Here is a 20022-nt window from a genome sequence, read left to right as displayed (position 1 = left end):
ATGGATTAAAAAATGCTGGGCATTCTATTTTATATTCTGTTTGAGAGATTAGGTCTATATCCTTTCCTCTTAAATTTGGGTGGAATCTGTAAAATTTTGACTACAAGAATAAGCAAAAGCAAAGTAGTGCCCAAGGTCAGTAGCCTTTGAGTAGTTAGCTTTTGAAGTGCTTCCTGTCCTTGGGAGAAGGCAGACTTTATTGAAATCACACACCGTGAAGAAATCAAGCTGTGAGGAATGAGGCAGCCTTTCCTGCTAGGTTGTCAGACATGTGAGCGAAGAAGCCAGAGATGAGTGTGTTTGTGCTAACCGTCTGACTGTGATCACGTGAGCCAGAACCCACAGCTGGACAGCATAAGCCACATAAACAGAAGTGATGAGTTTGCGGCTATGGGTTTGGAGAGGCGTCTCATTGTTATTATTTCGTTGTTATGTAGTAAGAGCCTGACTTGAGCATTGGGAAGCCGGGTTAGTCCTTCTCTGTACCTAGTGCAGCCCTGTTTACCTATTGAGCTGTGGAGGGGATGCAGTGGGCTGAGTAGAGGAGCTTTGGGGCACTTGCTAGCCTGTGAGTTATGCTTTTATTTTCATTTTTTGAATATCGCAACTTTTTTGTAATCTTTGAGTGTATGATGTACGTGTGTACATGTGTGTGGGGCATGCATTTGGAAGTCGGAGGACAACTTCAGGTCTTGGGCCCCATTTTCTATCTACTTTGAGACAAGGTCTCTTGTTCAGCCATGTCTGATTCTCATCAGGGTGTCTGGTCCTCAAGCTTCCAAGGATTCCCCTGTGTGCCTCCTGCCTTGTCCTAGAAGCTCTAGAATTGTGAACTCAAACAATTGTGTCCAGTTTTACATGGATTCTTGAGATCTGAGCTCAGGTTCTCCCTCTAGGGTAGGAAGCAGTCTGCTGCCAGTCACTTCCCCAGACATTATTTGTTGCTCTGAGTGTGAGTCTTGCTCTGTACTGTACCTCAGGCTGACCTTGAACTCTTCAATCCTCCTGCCCACTCTGAGTGCTGGGATAACCGGCATGTTCTGCCAGATCTGGTCCTTTATTTTCAACTTATAACCTGATAGCTTCAAAACAGATTTGGTGTTGAGATCTAATGATCACTGACTGAATATGCTAAGTAAATCATTAAGCACTTAGAGACCTTGAGTGCATTTCTTTTGTGTATTAGATAAAAATTTCATACTCTTAGCTATTAATTGAAAAGTTGGCTGCATCATTTTTTTTTCTCAAAAATGTATGTTAGAAACGACCCCCCCTTTCTAGACACTACTGAACATCTCTTTGGAATTTCCCAGGTATAGTCTGTCATCCAGAATTTCCAAGCCATGGCTCATACAGGTTCTTGGGACATTCTTCCTCTCCAGACTATGGCCTGACAACCCCTATTCATTCTTCATGTTAAATATCACTTCCTCCCTAGGATCACATACAATCCACCCATCCATACAACAACTACCAATTGTGCACATACATCATGGACCTCTTGACAGAGCCTAGCAAGCAACTTAAAGAAGTAGCCCTTGGATGGATAAATACATTTAAAACAATGATTATAGTGGAACATGGTCAATATTTGGGAAGCACTGGGCAAAAGTTTCTTCAAAGCCAGGAGTATAAAGAAGAAATCTCTGATTACGGAGTTGTTGTAATTGAAGGAAGAGGGGCTCTTGTATTGAGTTGAAGATTTCCAGGAATAAAGATTTCCAGTGTTGTGAGGAAATTGTCTTACCACAATCCTCACCCAGTACTCCCAACCCTCCTGGCTCCAGTTGCTGAAATCCCATGTCCCTATGAGAATTATTTCTTTTTCTAGTAGAAGACATGGTGTAGATTCTGCTGTACCAATCACCCAGGAACATAATTGGCTTCTAGACCTGGCTTTCAGTAGCCTAAGCAGCAAATGCATATAGAACAAGTTTCTACAGTGGAGGGCTCTAATGCCTTTCCTTTTTGAAATGCAAATCTTTATGGACTATAGATTAATATTAAACAACATATAGTCTTTGCTGGAACAGGAATTACTTGCTACTATCCTATAATGGGATTTATATAAAACTAGAGAACAAGTACTTAAAAATAAGTACTTATAGTAGTCTGGCAGTGTGATGTATTTCTACTAAATATAATTATTTAAAAGCAGGGCTGAGGGCCCTAGCTCAGGTGGTAGAGTACTTGTCTAGCATGCACAAAGTCTCAGGACCTCTCTCCAGTGAGACATTAGCCAATTGTCATGGTATATACCTGTAATCCCAGTACTCAGGGAATGGAAGTAGAAAAATCATAACGTCAAAGTCATCCTCAGCTACATAGTGAGTTCAAGGCCAGCTTGGGGTACATGAAAATCAGTGCGAAACAAAACCTCGGTAGGATTCTTAATATCATTATATTTTCATTTTATTATGATTTTCTCATCTTTATTATTTTTCAGAATAGCATCTTTGTTATTCTGAGACTTATTGGAAATGTAAAGATTTTAGTATTTCACCAAAGATGGTTTGAGAAGTGCTGGTAGACAAAAGAGACAAAAGACCTGGACTTTCCCCATTGCTCTCACTTCCTTCCGTCCTTCCTCTTCCCTCCAAAGTGTCAGGTTCCAGTACCTCTTTGCCTTCTGCAAACCACTCCAGCCCAAGGCTGGATTTCCCTCCCCTCCCCTCCCCTTTCCTGTCCCTCCTCTCCCCTCCCCTCCCTTTCCTTCCCTGCTCCTCCCCTCCCTTCCTTGCCCCTCCTTTCCCTTCCCCTCCCCTTCTTCTAGCTTCTGAGTCCTATATTACCTCATCCATTTTGGTTTTCATTCTCATATTCTCTCTCTCTCTCTCTCTCTCTTGGTCTCTCTGCCCTCAGCTCTTGGTCCCTTTGTCTCTTGGTCCTTTTGACTCTCACCTCCCTTTTCTTCCTCTCTTGAGCTCCCTTCCTCTCGTGACCCATTCTATTCTACTGGCAATGTTCAGTCTGGACTCTTTCAAATTCTTCTGGCTATACTCTCCTGCATGTCTACAGTAAACCCCTCTTCTCAATCAAACAGAGGAGTGGTTATGACCTCATTTACATTCACTAAGCTGTTGTCTTTTGCTTTTCCACTTCTGTGTCTACTTTCCTTGGAGAACTCCGGTGGCTTGTCCATGTGCGATAGTGAGGATGAAGTCCTTACTGTGTGGGTCCATGGCTCTGTGAGAATCCCCAATATGGCCATAGCATAGTGTGTGTGTATTTCTTACTATTTCATGGAACCTCATAACAGGACTAGACTAGTATTCATGACAAACTGATGAGCATTTGTTGAAGTTAAAGTGCAGTTCTTCCTCCTAGTACAAGTATTATATAGTACAAGTATGGTATTGCACTATAGTACAAATACTTTGGCTATATAGCCCCGTTCTTCTCTGACTAAAAAAATACTTAAGATCATTTATTTTGCTACATGACTGGTTACCTGTGTTCAGGCACCATGTGACTATCTCCTCACATCTTTCTGGGTAGACTTTCCCATGCCTGACTCTATCCCAGAATTCTTTCTCCTTCCAGATGTTCCACCTTCTATTTTCTGCCTAAGCCATAGGCCATAGGCTTTTTAATTGACAGGTGATGCATCCATACAGTAAGATATTCTCTCTGCAATCCCCAATTTTAGTCTAATAAAAGTCCTTTTCCTTCAAATATAAATTCAATACAATTATAACAATTATGAAAACTACAAGGTACGATATATATTTACAATGTCCAGGACATAGTATTTGGCAACTTAGAAAATATTCTATTATCTATCATTTTTTGGTGTGTTTAAAGTTCTGTACTTAACTCAATTTGCATTATCACCTAAAAACATCTTCTTAGACCTAGAATATTTCTTAAATCCTGAACAACTTAAGCTTAGAGTAAGACTATGATGATTTAGTTTTAAAACCTGTTAGATACCTGAGAAGGAATAAATATTACCTGAGTATGAAGGAAGTGAAGGAATGAAGGAAATTATACATATGATCACCTGGACAGTCCCCACTATTTTATATAACACTGGAGCATCTATTCTTAGCCTCTTGGGACAAAGTATCTGACAGGCCTTTTGTAAAGTACTTACTTACTCTGTCTTGGCAGAGCTTCTTCCATGTGTTCATTTGTCCTTTCTGGACAGCATTCTGCCTGCAGATGAAGTTAGGGCATTTTCTTTCTTCAGCTACTAGCTTGCTGCAAATGAAGCCATCTCCAAATGGAGGTCCTTCAATGCTCATCATCTTCTTCCAAGTCAGCCAGGAGCTGATAAGTCTCAATGTCAAAAATGTTTTGATTTAATAAAACATCATCAAATGCCATATTCTGTGAATTTCTGAGGTTCTTTTGAAGACCATCTATCTATTCATGAACAAGCGAATGTCTTCTGTCTCCAGCTACCTATTATCTGTACATTCTAGAATGTATACTTCAGATGAGTATCTAGCATGACCAAGCTAACTGAATGTTAACTTGCATTACTCAATTATCCTAAACAATTTGCAATAATAGATATTAAGAGAACTGAATTAAACCTTGTATTTTTAAATGAGTTGCATAATACCTATATTAGAATTGAAACATATATCTATTATGTTGCAACAAAAATTAATCTTAAAATTTGTATCAGTACTCAAAGATTTATACCAATGAAAACCTTAAACCTGTATCAATGTACAAAATTCTGTATCAATGTAACAAAACTTCAAATTTCCACCAAAATAAAGAGATCTCTACCACTGTAAGATTAGGGTAATTAAATATTTAAGAGCAGATTCAATAATCTGTTTGTTTAATTTTTTATAACATTTCTATATTCCTTTTTTTCTTTTCTACCCCATTTCATTTATCTAAGGAAGAAAGAAAGGAAAGGAAAGAAATCCCTGAATCTAGCCTCTCTATTTTGTTTCTCCCCATCTAAGACCATAGTTATTTGTAACCACCCCCTAATATGAAAAAATATCTATAACTCATATAGTGACCAAAACTTAAACGTCTTCTTATAATTGCTTCCTGTTAAATTAGGACAAAGAATTTCTTCTTTTTTTCTGTTATTGGATATTTTTAAATTTACATTTCAAATGTTATCCCCTTTCATGGTTTCTCCTCCAGAAACCCCCATCCCATCTCCCCATCCTCTGCCTCCATCAGGGTATTCCCCCACCCACCTACTCCCTCCCACCTCCCTGCCCTGGCATTCCCCTACACTGGGGCATTGAGTCTTCCCAGGACCAAGGACCCAGGACCAAGACCTCCTATTGGTACCCGACAAAGCCCATCCTCTGCTATATATGCAGCTGAAGTCATGGGCTGCTCCAGGTCTGCTCTTTGGTTGGTGGTTTAGTCCCTGGGAAATCTAGGGAGTCTGGTTGGTTGACATTTTGGTTCTTCCTATAGGGTCGCAAACCCCATTGGTTACCCCAGTCTTTTGTCTAAATCCTCCTTTGGGGACCCCATTCTCAGTCCAGTGGTTGGCTGTGAGCACCCAACTCTGTATTTGCCATGCTTTGGCAGAGCCACTCAAGAGACAGCTATATCAGGCTTCTGTCAGCATGCACTATTTGGCATCCCCAGTAGTAACTGGGTTTGGTGACTGCATGTAGGATGGATCCCTGTGTGTGGCAGTCTCTGGATGGCCTTTCTTTCAGTTTCTGCTCTACACTTGTCTCTGTATTTCCTCCTGTGAGTATTTTGTTCCTGCTTCTAAGAAGTACTGAAGCATCCACACTTTGGTCTTTCTTCTTGAGCTTCATAGGGTCTATAAGTTGTATCTTGGGTATTCCAAGCTTTTGGGCTAATATTCACTTATCAGTGAGTGCATATCATGTGTGCTCTTTTGTGATTTGGTTAACTCACTCAGGATGATATTTTCTAGATCCATCCATTTGCCTGGTAATTTTATAAAGTCATTGCTTTTAATAGCTGAGTAGTATTCCACTGTGTAAATGTACCACATTTTCTGTATCCATTCCTCTGTTGAGGGACATCTGGGTTGTTTCCAATTTCTGGCAATTAAAAATATAGCTACTATGAACCTAGTAGAGCATGTGTACTTAATACATGTTGCAGCATAATTTGGGTTTATGCCCAGGAGTGGTATAGGTGGGCCCTGAGGTAGCACTATGTCCAATTTTCTGAGGAGCTGCCAGACTGATTTCCACAGTGGTTGTACCAGCTTTCTATCCCACTAGTAATGGAGGAGTGTGCCTCTTTCCCCAAATTCTTGTCAGGATCTACTGTCACATGAGTTTTTGATCTTAGCCATTCTGACTGGTATGAGGTCAATCTCAGGGTTGTTTTTATTTGCATTTCCCTAATGTCTAAGGATGTTGAACATTTCTTAAAGTGCTTCTCAGTCAATTGGTATTCCTCAGTTGAGAATTCTTTGTTTAGCTCTGTCCCCCACTTTTTAGTAGGGTTATTTGGTTCTTGGAGCTGAAGGGACCTTATCTGGCGTCAATGGCATGGGAGCCCTTGGTCCTGTGAAGGCTTGATGCTGAAGTATAGAGGAATGCTAGGGGGTGAGGTGAAAGTGGGTGGGCTAATGAGAGAGCACCCCTATAGAAGCAGTGTAAGGTGGATTGGATAGGGGGTTTGCAGATGGGAAACCAAGAAAGGTGATAACATTTGAAATGTAAATAAATAAAATATTCAGAAAAGTTTTGGAGAGATCAGGAATTCAAGGCCCATACCTAAACCCAATAAAAACGATTACAGTAAACAGCCAATATCAAATTAAATGGAGAGACACTTGAAGTAATCCCACTAAATCAAGGACAAGACAAGGATGCCCACTCTCTCCATATCTATTCAATACAGTACTAGAAGTTCTAGTTAGAGCAATAAGACAGCAAAAGGAGATCAAATGGGATACAAATTGGCAAAGCAGAAGTCAAGGTATCACTGTTTGGAGATGATATGATAGTATACATAAGCAACCCCAAAAATTCTACCAGAGAACTTCTACAGTTGATAAACAACTTCAGCAAAGTGGCTGGATATAAAATTAACTCAAATAAATCAGTAGCCTTCCTTTATACAAATGATAAATGGGCTGAGAAAGAAATTAGAGAAACAACTTCCTTCAAAATAGCCACAATAATATGAAATATCTTGGGGTAATTCAAAACAAATAAGTGAAAGAGCTGTATGGTAGGAACTTCAAGTCTCTCAAGCAATCCGCATCAAAATCCCAACACAATCAAAGACACAGAAAGAGTCATTCTCACATTCATGTGGAATACAAAAACAACCCCCCAAAATAAACAAACAAAAAACCAGAATAGGGAAAACAATTTTTAACAATATAAGTACTTCTGAGGGAATCACCATCCATGACCTCAAGCTACAGTACAGAGCATTGGTACAGAGACAGGCAGGTAGATCAGTGGAATAGAATTGAAGACCCAGAAATAAACACACACACACATATACATACATACATACATACATACATACATACATACATACATACACACACACACACACACACACACACACACACACACTTATGGACACTCGATCTTTGACAAAGAAGCCAAAAATATACAATGGAAAAAAGAAAGCATCTTCAATCAATGGCGCTGGTCTAACTGACTGTCTGTAGAAAAGTGAAAATAGATCCATGTTTGTCAGCTTGCACAAAGCTCAAATCCAAGTGGATCCAGGACCTCAACATAAAACAAGATACACTGAATCTAATAGAAGAGAAAGTGGGAAAGAGCCTTGAACTCATTGGCACAGGGAAACATTTTCTAAACAGAATTCCAATGGCCCATGCTCTAAGGTCAAGAATTGATAAATGGGACCTCACGAAACTGGCAAGTTTCTGTAAGGCAAGGGAGATAGTCAATAGGGCAAATTGGCAACCTATAGATTGGGATAAAAAATCTCACTAACCCCATATCCAGTAGAGGGTTAATATCCAGAATATATAAAGAACTCAGAAACTTACCACCAAAACCCCAAACAGTTCAATAAAAAAATGGGGTAGAGAACTAAACCGAGAATTCACAACAGAGGACTCTGGAATGACTGAGAAACATTTAAAAAAATGTTTACAGTCCTTAGTGACCAGGGACATGCAACTCAAAATGACCTTTAGATGCCATCTTACACAGATCAGAGTGGCTAAGGTCAAAACGCAGGGGACAGCACATGTCGATGAGGATGTGGAGAAAGAAGAACACTCCTCCACTGTTGGTGGGATTGCAAACTGATACAACCACTCTGGAAATCAATCTGGTAGTTCCTCATAAAATTGGAAATAGATCTACCTGCAGACCCAGCTATAACACTCTTGGGCATATACCCAAACGATGCTTCAGTGTGTCACAGGGGCATGTGCTCCATTGTGTTCTTATCAGCCTTATGTGTGATAGCCGGAAGCTGAGAATAACCCTGATGCCTCACAAGGGAAGAGTGGACAAGGAAACTGTGGTCCATTTACACAATGGAGTGCTACTCCCGTATTAACAATGAGGACATCCTGAGCTTTGCAGGCAAATGGTGGAACTAGAAAATATCATCCTGAGTGAGGTAACTCAGGCGCAAAGGAACATACAAGGTATATACTCACTAATAAGTGGATATTAGCAAAAAAAGTATAGAATACCCAGGGTACAATCCACAGAACTTAAGAAGGCTAACAAGCTGAAGGGCCCTTGTCTAGTCCCTGATTTTAGTGGGATTGCTTCAAGTTTCTCTCCATTTAGTTTGATGTTAGCTACTGGTTTGCTGTATATGGCTTTTACTATGTTTAGATATGGGTCTTGAATTCCTGATCTTTCCAGGACTTTTATCATGAAGGGGTGTTGAATTTGTCAAATGCTTTCTCAGCATCTAATGGAGTGACCGTGTGGTTCTTATCTTTGAGAATTACAATGATGGGTTTTCATATATTGAACCATCCCTGCATCCCTGGGATGAAGCCTACTTGATCATGATGGCTGATCATTTTGATGTGTTCTTGGATTTGGTTTCCAAGAATTTTATTGAGTATTTTTGCATCAACATTCGTAAGGGAAATTGGTCTGAAGTTCTCTTTCTTTGTTGGGTCTTTGTGTGGTTTAGGTATAAGAGTAATTGTGGCTTCGTAGAAGATATGAAACTTTTGGTCTGTAACATGTGAGTAATTATTGTTACACCAGGAAGGAGCTTTGGGAGGCAGTCTAACACTTCCATAGGGAAGGGCAAGGCCAAAATGATGAGGTCTTACATTAGGATACCCAGAGCAGACATTGCAGTGGGATGTTTTGATGCACCTTTGATGATGGGCCACTGAAATTCAAGGTCTGCTCAGTACCACAGTGTGTCCTGACCTCTGGCCATTTCACATGACGAGGTTTCATCCAGAATCATCATCTTTTTTCTCTCCAATCAATCAATGTTACTGAGTAGTTAGTGGGCTGAGCTGATGCCCCTAAATCTCCGTTTCACCCTCTTTGAGCTCTGTTTCTTTGTCACTTTGGGTTTTTTTTCTTTTTTTTTTTCTTTGTTAAACAGCTTGTCAGTACCTTTCCGTGGTTAGGCGAGGTTTTCCACTGTAGTACTAGAGAAAGATTTTTAAACAACTAAACTAAACTAAAAGAGTAGGTGCTTCTCAATGTTATTCTTCCTCCAATATGTCAGTTCTTTAATAACATCCAGTGTTTGTGGTTATATAGCAATTTGTATGTGTTTGCTTGACTTATGCCCAGCTGCCCCAAACGAAAATTACGGAGGTTGGGTTAAATGTATTCTTGACTCAGTTCTGTGCTCTGCTTCTATGACAGCAACATGCATTTATGTGAATCAATATTAATGTAGGTGGTATGGGATATAATACATGTTAGTGTTGACAAAGCTGCCATACAACTGGAATATGCATGTAAAGCCATCTGACGCAGACACTTCTGGGTACAGAAGATCGAGAAGTTCTGATGAAGGAATGAAGTTGTTATGAGAAATCCAGTCTTTGTAACCAGCAGAAATACCAATGAAGAAATGAAGAGATGGCTAAACCCCCAAATTAATTTTGTTTTTCTGCATGTAAAGCCATGAAGTAGACTAGCTCATATCCTCAGTTTACTGGTTTCAGTGTGCTAGAATGCTCCTATTCCAGTCTTACAGGACAACTCCTGATATATCTCATTCTTCTTTAGATACATAAAGAACACAATATATATATAAGAAAAAGTAAAGTCCTTGTTAGTACAGAGGATTAGGGAGGTATGTGACAGCTGCACGGTCCCATTCATGGAGTACATGACTCCATTATACCTACTAACAGATCACCTTTCAGATGTTCAGCACACAGTGTGATTAATGTTCTGAGCAGTAATTACTCTAGGAAGCAAGGAATGGTTCAAAAATAAAGTTCTTTATTAAACAATAAAGTGCCCACGGGGATGCATCGTCTCACCTAGTGTACCGAGCAGCTTTCACTTCTGTGCTCAGGTGATGCTCTGTGGTTCATTAAGAAAGACATCTATCTGCTGGGCTCATCTCGAGCCACGGCACATGCAGGAACAATTCATCATTTTGACACATAATAAATTAGGCGAGAAATACTATTTTACAGTGTTGTATATATACGTCTTGTCATCATGATAATTAGCACAACAGCCAGCTGTTGCTCTTCAGTGTGTGTGTCACCGTCCTGGCATTGGGGTCAAACTCGAACTGTGATGATCCACGGAAGAAATAAAAAAACCCTGTAAACACACATGAGAATGATGATGACACTTTCTTAATCAATCATGGTTATGACATGACTAAGAAAGGATATGGGCTGAGGCAGGAGGGTGTGTACCAGGTGACTCTGCCTGACACTGAGCAGCACGATTTGCATGACTTAACCCACTGACGGTTTCTTATCCAAAATGTTTGCCCAAAGTGAATGAGGACAAACTGAAAATTAGGAAAGTTTAAACATTTCCCCAACCAGTAGCCCTAATAAATGGCCAAGTGAGGATTTCACTTCATTTCTCTGCCTATGAATACAGTGTGCTAAAACACCAGAATATACTATTTCTAAACAGATAGAATCCAAGGGATTTTAATAGTGAAGAGTTTCCTCCTTTCTTTCCAGCCTCCCTTGCACCAAGTAGTTCTTAAATCACAGTGTGGGAGGCAACGGACCTAAGAGAATGAGACAATGATGAAATTTATCCAAGGTTCATTTTCTTTTTATGTATATTATGGAAAGTTACTTTAATATTACTGTCAGTGGTGTCCTGAGTATCATAACTGAAGCTTAGCAGACCCCTCCAGGTATACCCTCAGAGGGATTGAGTGAATGTTTTGTTTTCCCATAAATCATTACCAGCAATCAAATTTTTTCCTTTGAGCACATGAAATGAACCTATTATCTATTTCCTAGTGAAGAATGTGAATAATTTCAGATTGCAACAGAATCCCAGACACAGTTGAGGAAAAGGCAAGAAAACTTGGTGGAGAATGCTACCAGCCACCAGCCAGGACAGTAGGACACCTGTCACAGTTGGCTGTATCTCCTATTGACATAGTGGTCAGAAAGACAATGACTTCCCTTTGAGAATGTCCTAGTGTTATAGAACAGAACCTTGGAAATTGTTAAAAAGAAAAAACGAAAACTTTAGACGAAATTTGCATCAATTACAAAGTTAACAATTTTAAGGATTTGAGATAAAAAGATACAAAGCAAATGATTTGAAAGCTTTTCAATTTCTCACTTAATTATTGACATTAATTACCTCATCAAGTTTTGATCAGTCAATTTTATGTATACTTTGATAAGTTTTAGGAAATATTAAAATTTTGTGGGCAAATATTTATTGTAACAGTTTTATATGAAAGTCTAAGAATATTTCAAACAGCCCAGCATACATTTAACTGTGATACCATAAAATACCCAAAATACCCTTGTTGTCAATGGTATGAAGTGCTTCTTACCAAATGCATGTAACACAGCATCAACTTGTGGCTCGATTCCTGGGAAGTCATCTGTTATCAGTCTCGGGAAGCCTTTGTCCATAAGCTGTCTTGTCTCATCAAATCTACAGCAAATGAAAAAATACAGATCCATACTGTGACAAGTCCCATTGACTCAGTGTGATGTGCTGCTAACAATCCTGCATGGGATCCTAGGATAACTTTTCTAATTGTGCAGTGCTAAGTAGTTTTTGTGTAGGAGGGTATGGTAACATTCACACTTCCTGGGCTTGCAAGCATCTCTCATAGAGTAATGAATGAGCTCCTGAAACAGGGACATCATGCTAAAGTTTATACAGATTCCACGTATGTACCTAAGGTCAATTTTCTAAGCCTGGACACAGACCCCATGGACTACCTGTCATAATGCATAGAATCTATATAAACAGAAGATGAAAGCTAAGTTATGACACTTGGCTAAAAATAGACTCTTGGTTTGTACCACACTAGGATCATCCTGGTAGAGCCTCCAGTCTGCTGCACCAGGCTTTGAGAGCAGCCTTAAGATGAGGGACAGTGGCAGGGGAAGGCAGTGTGCCTGTGGCCCTCCAGTTCACTATTCCTCATGGCCAGTGATGCACACTGGAAAAGCCCTTTGTGTTTGTCAAGTTGAATCATTGTCTTTTACTTAATCAGAAAATTTGAATTTTGGGAACATTAGAAGGCATGCAGGAATCCTTCAAAAGAGAGAACTAACCTCCGGAATTGTGCTCTAAGCAGAGTTGCCCAGTGTAACTCACCTCCAGTATTTGTCACCTACAAAGAAATACGTCTTCTTCTTCTCCTTTTCAAAAACAGCTGCATCGATCTTCTTCACAGTGGGAGGAAAGCCAAGAGTGTGGATCCCCTTTGGGTAACCTGCTTGGACTTCATTTCCTCGGACTGCCCAGAACTGACTTCCTGTTGAGTAACCACACCCAAGAAAATTGGTTCGAATGAAGCTAATTGGTTTTAGAAATGAGAATAGTGAATTGTTGCAATAAAGATGAAAGCCGAAGTCTTGTTTTTTCATAACTGCCAATGTGCTTAGGACATCGCAGGTATTTAAAACAACAGTTCCTGGTTGAGTATGTTGGCACAGACCTTTAAGCCTGACACTGGGGAGTCAGAGGCAGGTGGATTTCTAGGCGTTTGAGGCCAGCCTTACCTACACAGTAAGTGAGTTTGAGATCATCTGGGGGTACATACTAAGACCTTGCCTTAAAAATGATACTTTGTGAATGAGTAAACAGTAAATGAAAAAACAGATGAACAGATTCACTGTCTTTTCTGAGTTCATTTTTATATATTTATTCTGTATTTATATCAATTACTTATTCCCTATGAGTTATTATAACCATTTCTTATAATGACCACTTGGTCTACACTTCTAAGACTTCCCTTGAAAGATTCACCTTATAAGGCAAACTTGTTGAAGGTCAGATTTGTTTAAAATGCTCGTTCACAAATGTTTAAAATCACCAATTTTGATCTGTTCTCATTCCAATAAAACATCTCAAATTTAATACAACGAAGAGACTTCATAGGGCAAAGGTGTTGTAATAAGATTTCTTTCAACAAACTTTTGTACAGTTCTTACCTTTAAAAATCAGAACTCTGTCCTTGTTATTTGCCTCATAGGCAGCATCTAAGCCTGAAGGAAGAGAGGGCCAAAATGCTGAAATCAAATGGAATTCAGGCTCGGGATTCCACTGGGTTCTGCGCCAGAAGTGCCTGTAATATATGAAAGCCACAATAGTCTTTCTCTTTAAAAACACTAAGCCTGGGGAACAGCCTTCTGCTTGATGCTGCTTCATCTGCAGCAGCAGTGTGCCCTGGAGTTCTACATGAGATTCCAGGCAGTGGATACAGCCCAGGTTAACAGGAACGTTCACCCTGTTCCAATAAAATTCCTCAGCTCGATTCCACTCAAGAGTATGTAAAATATTATATATTTTAAGAATTTTTAAAATGACATTTATCTTTTAAAATGTGAGGACCTTGGAAGTCAGTCCAAAAAATTGGTGGCAGGAGGTACACATAGGTAGGGCTCAGGGACAGCACAAATGGAAGGGATTGTTCTTATATCTTTTGATACTACTTGAGAATTCTGCATGCACATGAATCATATTTTCTAAAATGAATTAATTGAAATAATAGCACTTCCTAACAAGAATAAAGATACTTGTCTTGTTCTAAAGATGGCTGGTGCTTTTAGAAGTTCTATGAGTTATGATATATAAGAAATGAAAAATAAAAATAAGGGACAGACTTCCCTGATTGTATGGATCTTACATTCTACTTTCCAAAAATAATCATCTGGGAGTCTAAAAAAAATATTCTGGACAATGCCAAGGGGGTCTTTAAAAAATACTCTTTAAACCAGAGCTGAATGATTTTAAAACACGCCTGAAATGTATTGTTTATTATATTACATTTATTCTATACATTCATTGTATCTAATTTCAAGTTTATTTTTCTTTTTGAGCATTGAATACCAGGAGAGTAGCTAGGAAAATGTTTTTGTCTAACCTGTCTTTAAAGAATAGGAATTCCCCTCTCAGCATGGTGACTGCATCAAAGGACAAAGCAGGATCACATTTGACTGGGGTCTCAGGTTTTGGAGAGATGGAGGGCACAGGAACCACTGTGGCATCAGAGGAGGGGCGGGCTCCTGAAGGGAGAGAAGTTTAGAAAAAGCAAGTATTAGTAGGTTAGGGAAGCATGAAACAATTTACAAACTATCCAAACTTCTTCATGGTGTTTTGAGATGAAACAGTGTGTAGATATTTGATCCTGGGGCCAGAGAGAAGGCTCAGCTGGTAGTAAAGGAACCTGCTGGAGGCCTGACAACTTGGGATGTCTCATGTCATCACCACACAAGACACATATGGTCAAAGGAGATAACCCACTCCCACAGGTTGACCTTCACATGTATGCCGTAGTATACACACACAGGCATGCATAGCGCTCACTCGCTCTCTCTCCCTCCCCCCCTCTCTCTCTCTCACACACACACACACTAATAAAAACAAAGCTTTCCTGAGACTTACTGAATCACATTCTTAAAGAGCACTGACTAAAGCAAGCCCACCCCAGGCCTCTTTTTCTTCATGCTCACCATAGAGGGATTGAATGCCCTCTATATCATCCTGAGAAAGGCGAATGTTGGCTTGGCTCGTGGAGAACCTGTAGACTGGGTACATCAGAGATTCTTTGTTGTTTGAGTGAAAGAGACCCAGGGAGTGACCAAGTTCATGTGCAGCAACCAGGAATAAATTGGTCCCTGTTTGAGAAACCACAAATGTTCAGAGTTTAGCAGTTACTATTCCGTAAACAAGCACGTATTGCTCATGCCAACCATACAGGGCGTCCTTGGGATTCCACACTGATTTTTCCTTCTTTGTGGGCTCACTCGATGGCACGCTGCCTACTAGTCAGATGTTCACAGTTGACTTGAAGTCAGTGTATAAGACAGTGTTTCACTAACTGCTCTGTAGTTGTCCTCTCGCTTAAGATAGCTCTTCCTGTATCTACAGTGTTAAGCCCTGTTTGCAAAGAGATTTCTTTGGCTGGACCAAAATGATTCACATGCAAGAAACAGCAATCTTTATTGTCTAGAAACCAGAAGCTATTGTTAAGATTTAGTAATGAGCTGCATTTAACCACAGTTTAAATCAATCACAAGTTGTTTATATATTCTTCAACTTCTGAAGTAACAAAACCATGGAGAATTTCATCACCATCATGAACATCTGATTATTATAAAAATATCCTTAAGTTAATGGAACAGATAAATTCACAGTGCATCACATTTATGAAACTTCCCAAAACTAAATTTTAGAGAAAATTAGCTGTGTGGTAATTGGAAGTGCCATCGGAAGACCACACAACTCAGTATGAACAGAAACATCTATTACTGGTTTCTGCCATGAACACAGCTGGACTCAGACCTGAAAGGGCTCTGTTGGCACTGAGTACCAAGCAGGGGTTCATGCAATTAAAGAGAAGAAATGTTGTTCAAACAAAAGCAGATCATATCACATGGCACATGCTGCAGGGCTGCCCAGTTAGTAAGGACTAACTTCAGTTAATGTTTGCTTCTCTGAGAGCTCAGGGCAACATGGAGGGGCTCAACTTACTCAATGGCATTCATTCATTAATCACTACTCCTCTATTATAGGGGTGGTCAACAGTGGTGAATAGCTTCTACTTAAATCCTGTCGGATGGCACCCACTATATTGTACTTGGGGGCAAAGAAGGAATCAGCTTCCATGGTTCATTAGTGATAGTTAGATGAATAACGCGTCAGTTTGCCACACAGCTAATCAGAAAGTGCAGCTAGCAGAACATTCCATTTGAGACTTGCTCTAGATGATCAAGCTATTTTTAGAAAACTCATATATGACCCCATCCTACCTGAGGGTCCCAGTGACCATTTCTCATCATCATCGAAGTGAGCATCTCCATAAAATCCAGGGCCAGGTGGGTAGGCATGAGCCAGACTCTGTCCCACGCCATCAAAAGGGTAAAAGTCTCCATGTTCTGATGGGAAAAAATGTACAGAAATGTAAGTATTAGAGTTTCCTCTAGCCCCTTTTCAGAAAGAGAGCAGAGGGGCTGTGTGACTTGACTATTGATTTCTCTCAAACTCCAGATGTCTAAATGTAATCTTCTGTATGACAGGAATGCTAGGCAGTCATGGTCTTTAGAAGATGGCCAGGGTGTGAGTCTCTGTGGATGCTCAGTGCCTAGGGGAAAGAAGTTGGAGGGGGGCCCTCATCTGCTTTTGCCATAGGAGGTAATATAGGTGCCACCTAAGAACACACCAGCCGGAGTCTGACCACCCCTTTATTTTATTTTCTCAGGTTCTGGAAGTCTGAACGATACATTTGTGTTGTTTACAGATTTCCCAATGTGAGGTATTTTGTTTGAGTGGCCTGAACAACCCAAATATCAGATGAATGACTATACATCTGCATTACCTCCAACTGCAAAGGAGATCATTATGTCAGCCTCTCCTTCAGAGATCCTGGAGAATGTGAGTGGGGTCACCTCCTCCCAGACCTTCAAAGCTCTCTCAATGGCAGAATCCACACTCTCTTTTGGCAAATCCAGTGTATAATTCACAATCCTGGATGAGAGAAATCAGAGAAGGTAATCTTTGTTTCTGTGAGGCTTTCGACACATTTTTTAATTCTGTGTGAATATTCTGGAGCCGTTACCTGTAGGAGATGTGGTTTTTCCTCCATTTGGGCGAACCTGGAAAGGTACTAAAGCCACCAACGTCGGGAACACCACACCGGGGCTTGTGCATCAGCTCCACAGTGTTCGAGTCCAGCTCCCCTGTTATCTCCAGCCCAAGGAACTTCTGCATTTCTTGAATTTTTTTGACAACAGAACTACTGTCCTTTCTTTTGTAAAATTGTTTCTCATTTTTTCTAAAGTTGTAGTATTTTTCTAGGTATTGCTAGTGGAACAACAAGCATAGTTTTAGAATGATTGCTATGAAATGTAAACACTTATACAAATCTCAAGATCGATTTTACTTATCCCCAGTTTAGTGAAAGAAGACATAGTTCTTCATTTGATTTTTTCCTGCTAAGATGCCTCATTTTATTATTTCATTGCAATTTAATTTGCTACCAAAGTAAATATGTTGGCATGAGTATATGAGCGCATTAAATAGTAATCTATTTATATCTAAGCTTTTTATTTCCATCATTAACACAAACCTGTCAATGTTGAGTATGTTGGATAAACTCATTTTTTCACAAATGAAAAATTAGAGTATACTTTGTTTCTTGAAATTGTAGGAGATAAATAATATCATGTCCTCTCTCTTAAAGTATTTTAAGTTATATAATTCTAACACAGGAGCGACCTCATCCATTTCCTAGTGTCCTCACATATGCTGCTGTTATTTACCCCGAGTAACTATGCTTCCTTCTTGCCTCTTTTCTGTTAAGATGGAGTTTCTACCTCTTACACTTTGATATTTTCCAACACAACTTCTAATTGACTTAACTGCTCCTGTAGGAAGACTAAGGGGTTTGGGTATGCCTCCATTTGGCTAAAGTGGATCCCCGCCACTGACTGATTACCTGAGCAAGATCCATGGTTGAGTGGTCTTGTCTCACTGCCCCATGCAGAGGATATGCTGAGCAGATCGGCAAGCACAGCAGCACCAGGATGGCCAGTGGCTCCATAGAGACAGCCTTTACCTTCTGTAGCACCTAACTTCCATATCTTCCCTTTAGTGGCTACTCTTTTATAGGGTGTTTAGGTCACTAAGCATGACTCACGTGGGTGCTAATTTTAATCTGAGTGACTGCAAGTGCATTCATAGGATGAAGAGGATAGCTTACATCAGTGAATCTCTCAACCTACTAAACTTGAAAGAATGCCTAATCTCAAGGATGTGGCTTCTGTGTTTATAAAGAGGAAAAGGAACTGAGTGGGTAATTAATGTTTGTAAAATATTTAGATATTTGGAAAAAAAGCAGGACAACACAAGTAAACAAGTAGAAGCTCTTAAAGAGGAAACAAAAAAAATCCCTTAAAGAATTATAGGAAAACATAACCAAACGGGTGAAGGAATTGAACAAAACCGTCCAGAATTTAAAAATGAAAACAGAAACAATAAAGAAAGCACAAAGGGAGAGAACCCTGGAGATAGAAAACCTAGGGAAGAGATCAGGAGTCATAGATGCAAGCATCACCAACAGAATACAAGAGATAGAAGAGAGGATCTCAGGGGCAGAAGGTACCATAGAAAACATTGACACAACCATCAAAGAGAATGTAAAATGCAAAAAGCTGCTATCCCAAAACATCCGGAAATCCAGGACACAATGAGAAGATCAAACCTAAGGATATTAGGTATAGAAGAGAATGAAGACTCCTAACCTGAAGGGCTAGTAAATGTTTTCAACAAAATTATGGAAGAAAACTTCCCTAAACTAAAGAAAGAGATGCCCATAAACAGACAAGAAGCCTACAGAACTCCAAGTAAACTGGATCAGAAAAGAAATTCCTCCCGTCAACAGCTACAACAACAACAACAACAACAAAATTAGATATTTTGAAAGCAGCGTAATTTTTAAAATGTGCCTTTGGCAGGCAAGGAGTGAACAGTTTAATGGAAAGAGATTCCAATGTGACTGAGGACTGCTGCCTAGGAAGCTGTAATGGCAGAGTCTTCATTGCTCGAGTCCTTGGGTAAGAAGTACTGAGAAAGCAGTCAACACGGACACTCTCCGTTTCAGAATGATCACTATCAGCATATACTGGCTCTGTAGTAAAGACTTGTCAAACAGAAATCAGTTAATTGCATATTAAATGAAAATACTCCTTCTACCTCTATCTTCCTTTTTGCTTTTTAATTTTTATTCTTTTCCTTTCTCCCAAAATACAAATGAGCTAGACTGAGGTTTACAGTGCATTTCAAGCCCTTTCTCTTCACATATCATTGCTAATAAGCAGTTTCCTCCCTTGACCAAGCAGAGTGTTCTTCAAATACAGAAAGCCTGTAGTTAAGTCAAAAAATGTAGTGGTGACTTTTTCGTACCATCTACACCCAGACCTCTTTAACCAGGAGGCTCTGAGGCCTTTGAGCCACAGCTTGGGTGAGGGATGTGTGCCCTTGGCCAGCTAAATCAATTTGTGGCTTAGTGTAGGTACTACACAGAGAATATGCCAACCTGAAAATTCGAGAGACAAAGAGGTCGACAGACTGAGACCAAGTCAGCTAGATAGACCTGAGCAAGTGTGTAATTTCACCCCATGATTGCTTTCCATGTGGTGTGGATAACCCTGTACCAGGTCTCAGTTTTTATGTGTACTTCACTCGGGCAGTAAGCTTCTTTTTATTTTATTCCCGAGTTGTTAACTGATAGAGCTTGTTAGCCGGGCAGATTCCTAACTGTGCCTGAGGTGCTGAGTCAACTCGTTACGAGATGCCTCATGTGTGTTTGAGTCATTCCTTTATTGGTGATGGCACATCCTGCTGATGGTTCTTGTGGATCAGAGGCTATGGTTGTGACTATGGTTGACTAACCATGAAAGGGTGTGCCTCCCAGGAT

The 20022-nt window shown here is 39.9% G+C and overlaps 1 protein-coding gene across 1 annotated transcript; it reads right to left on the bottom strand.

The window, feature by feature from the left end:
- Positions 1 to 10347: 10347 nt before the first annotated feature.
- Positions 10348 to 18181, bottom strand: Mmp10 (matrix metallopeptidase 10). The gene is made up of 10 exons (XM_032910324.1): positions 18043 to 18181; positions 17164 to 17408; positions 16924 to 17072; positions 16358 to 16483; positions 15059 to 15223; positions 14470 to 14611; positions 13538 to 13671; positions 12699 to 12858; positions 11920 to 12023; positions 10348 to 10700 (listed from the first exon to the last, which is right to left on the bottom strand). The coding sequence occupies exons 1-10, from the start codon at positions 18145 to 18147 to the stop codon at positions 10600 to 10602; spliced, it is 1431 nt and encodes a 476-aa protein (XP_032766215.1). The 5' UTR covers positions 18148 to 18181; the 3' UTR covers positions 10348 to 10599.
- Between the last annotated feature and the right edge of the window lie 1841 nt (positions 18182 to 20022).

The sequence above is a fragment of the Rattus rattus genome, chromosome 8 (genome assembly GCF_011064425.1).
Source record: "Rattus rattus isolate New Zealand chromosome 8, Rrattus_CSIRO_v1, whole genome shotgun sequence".
In the NCBI taxonomy this organism is placed as follows: Eukaryota; Metazoa; Chordata; class Mammalia; order Rodentia; family Muridae; genus Rattus; species Rattus rattus.
Note: the sequence above shows the minus strand (reverse complement) of the source record. Positions and strands in the feature narration are given on the sequence as shown.

Bases quoted from the DNA above. Each gene is read 5' to 3' on its own strand.
- Mmp10 (XM_032910324.1), bottom strand. From the start codon at position 18,147: ATGGAGCCACTGGCCATCCTGGTGCTGCTGTGCTTGCCGATCTGCTCA. The intron at 16,484-16,923 runs GTAATGCAGATG...TTTTCCCATCAG, and splicing joins GATCTCCTTTGCAGTTGGAG to AACATGGAGACTTTTACCCT. The intron at 14,612-15,058 runs GTGAGCATGAAG...CTCTCCCTTCAG, and splicing joins GGGCATTCAATCCCTCTATG to GAGCCCGCCCCTCCTCTGAT.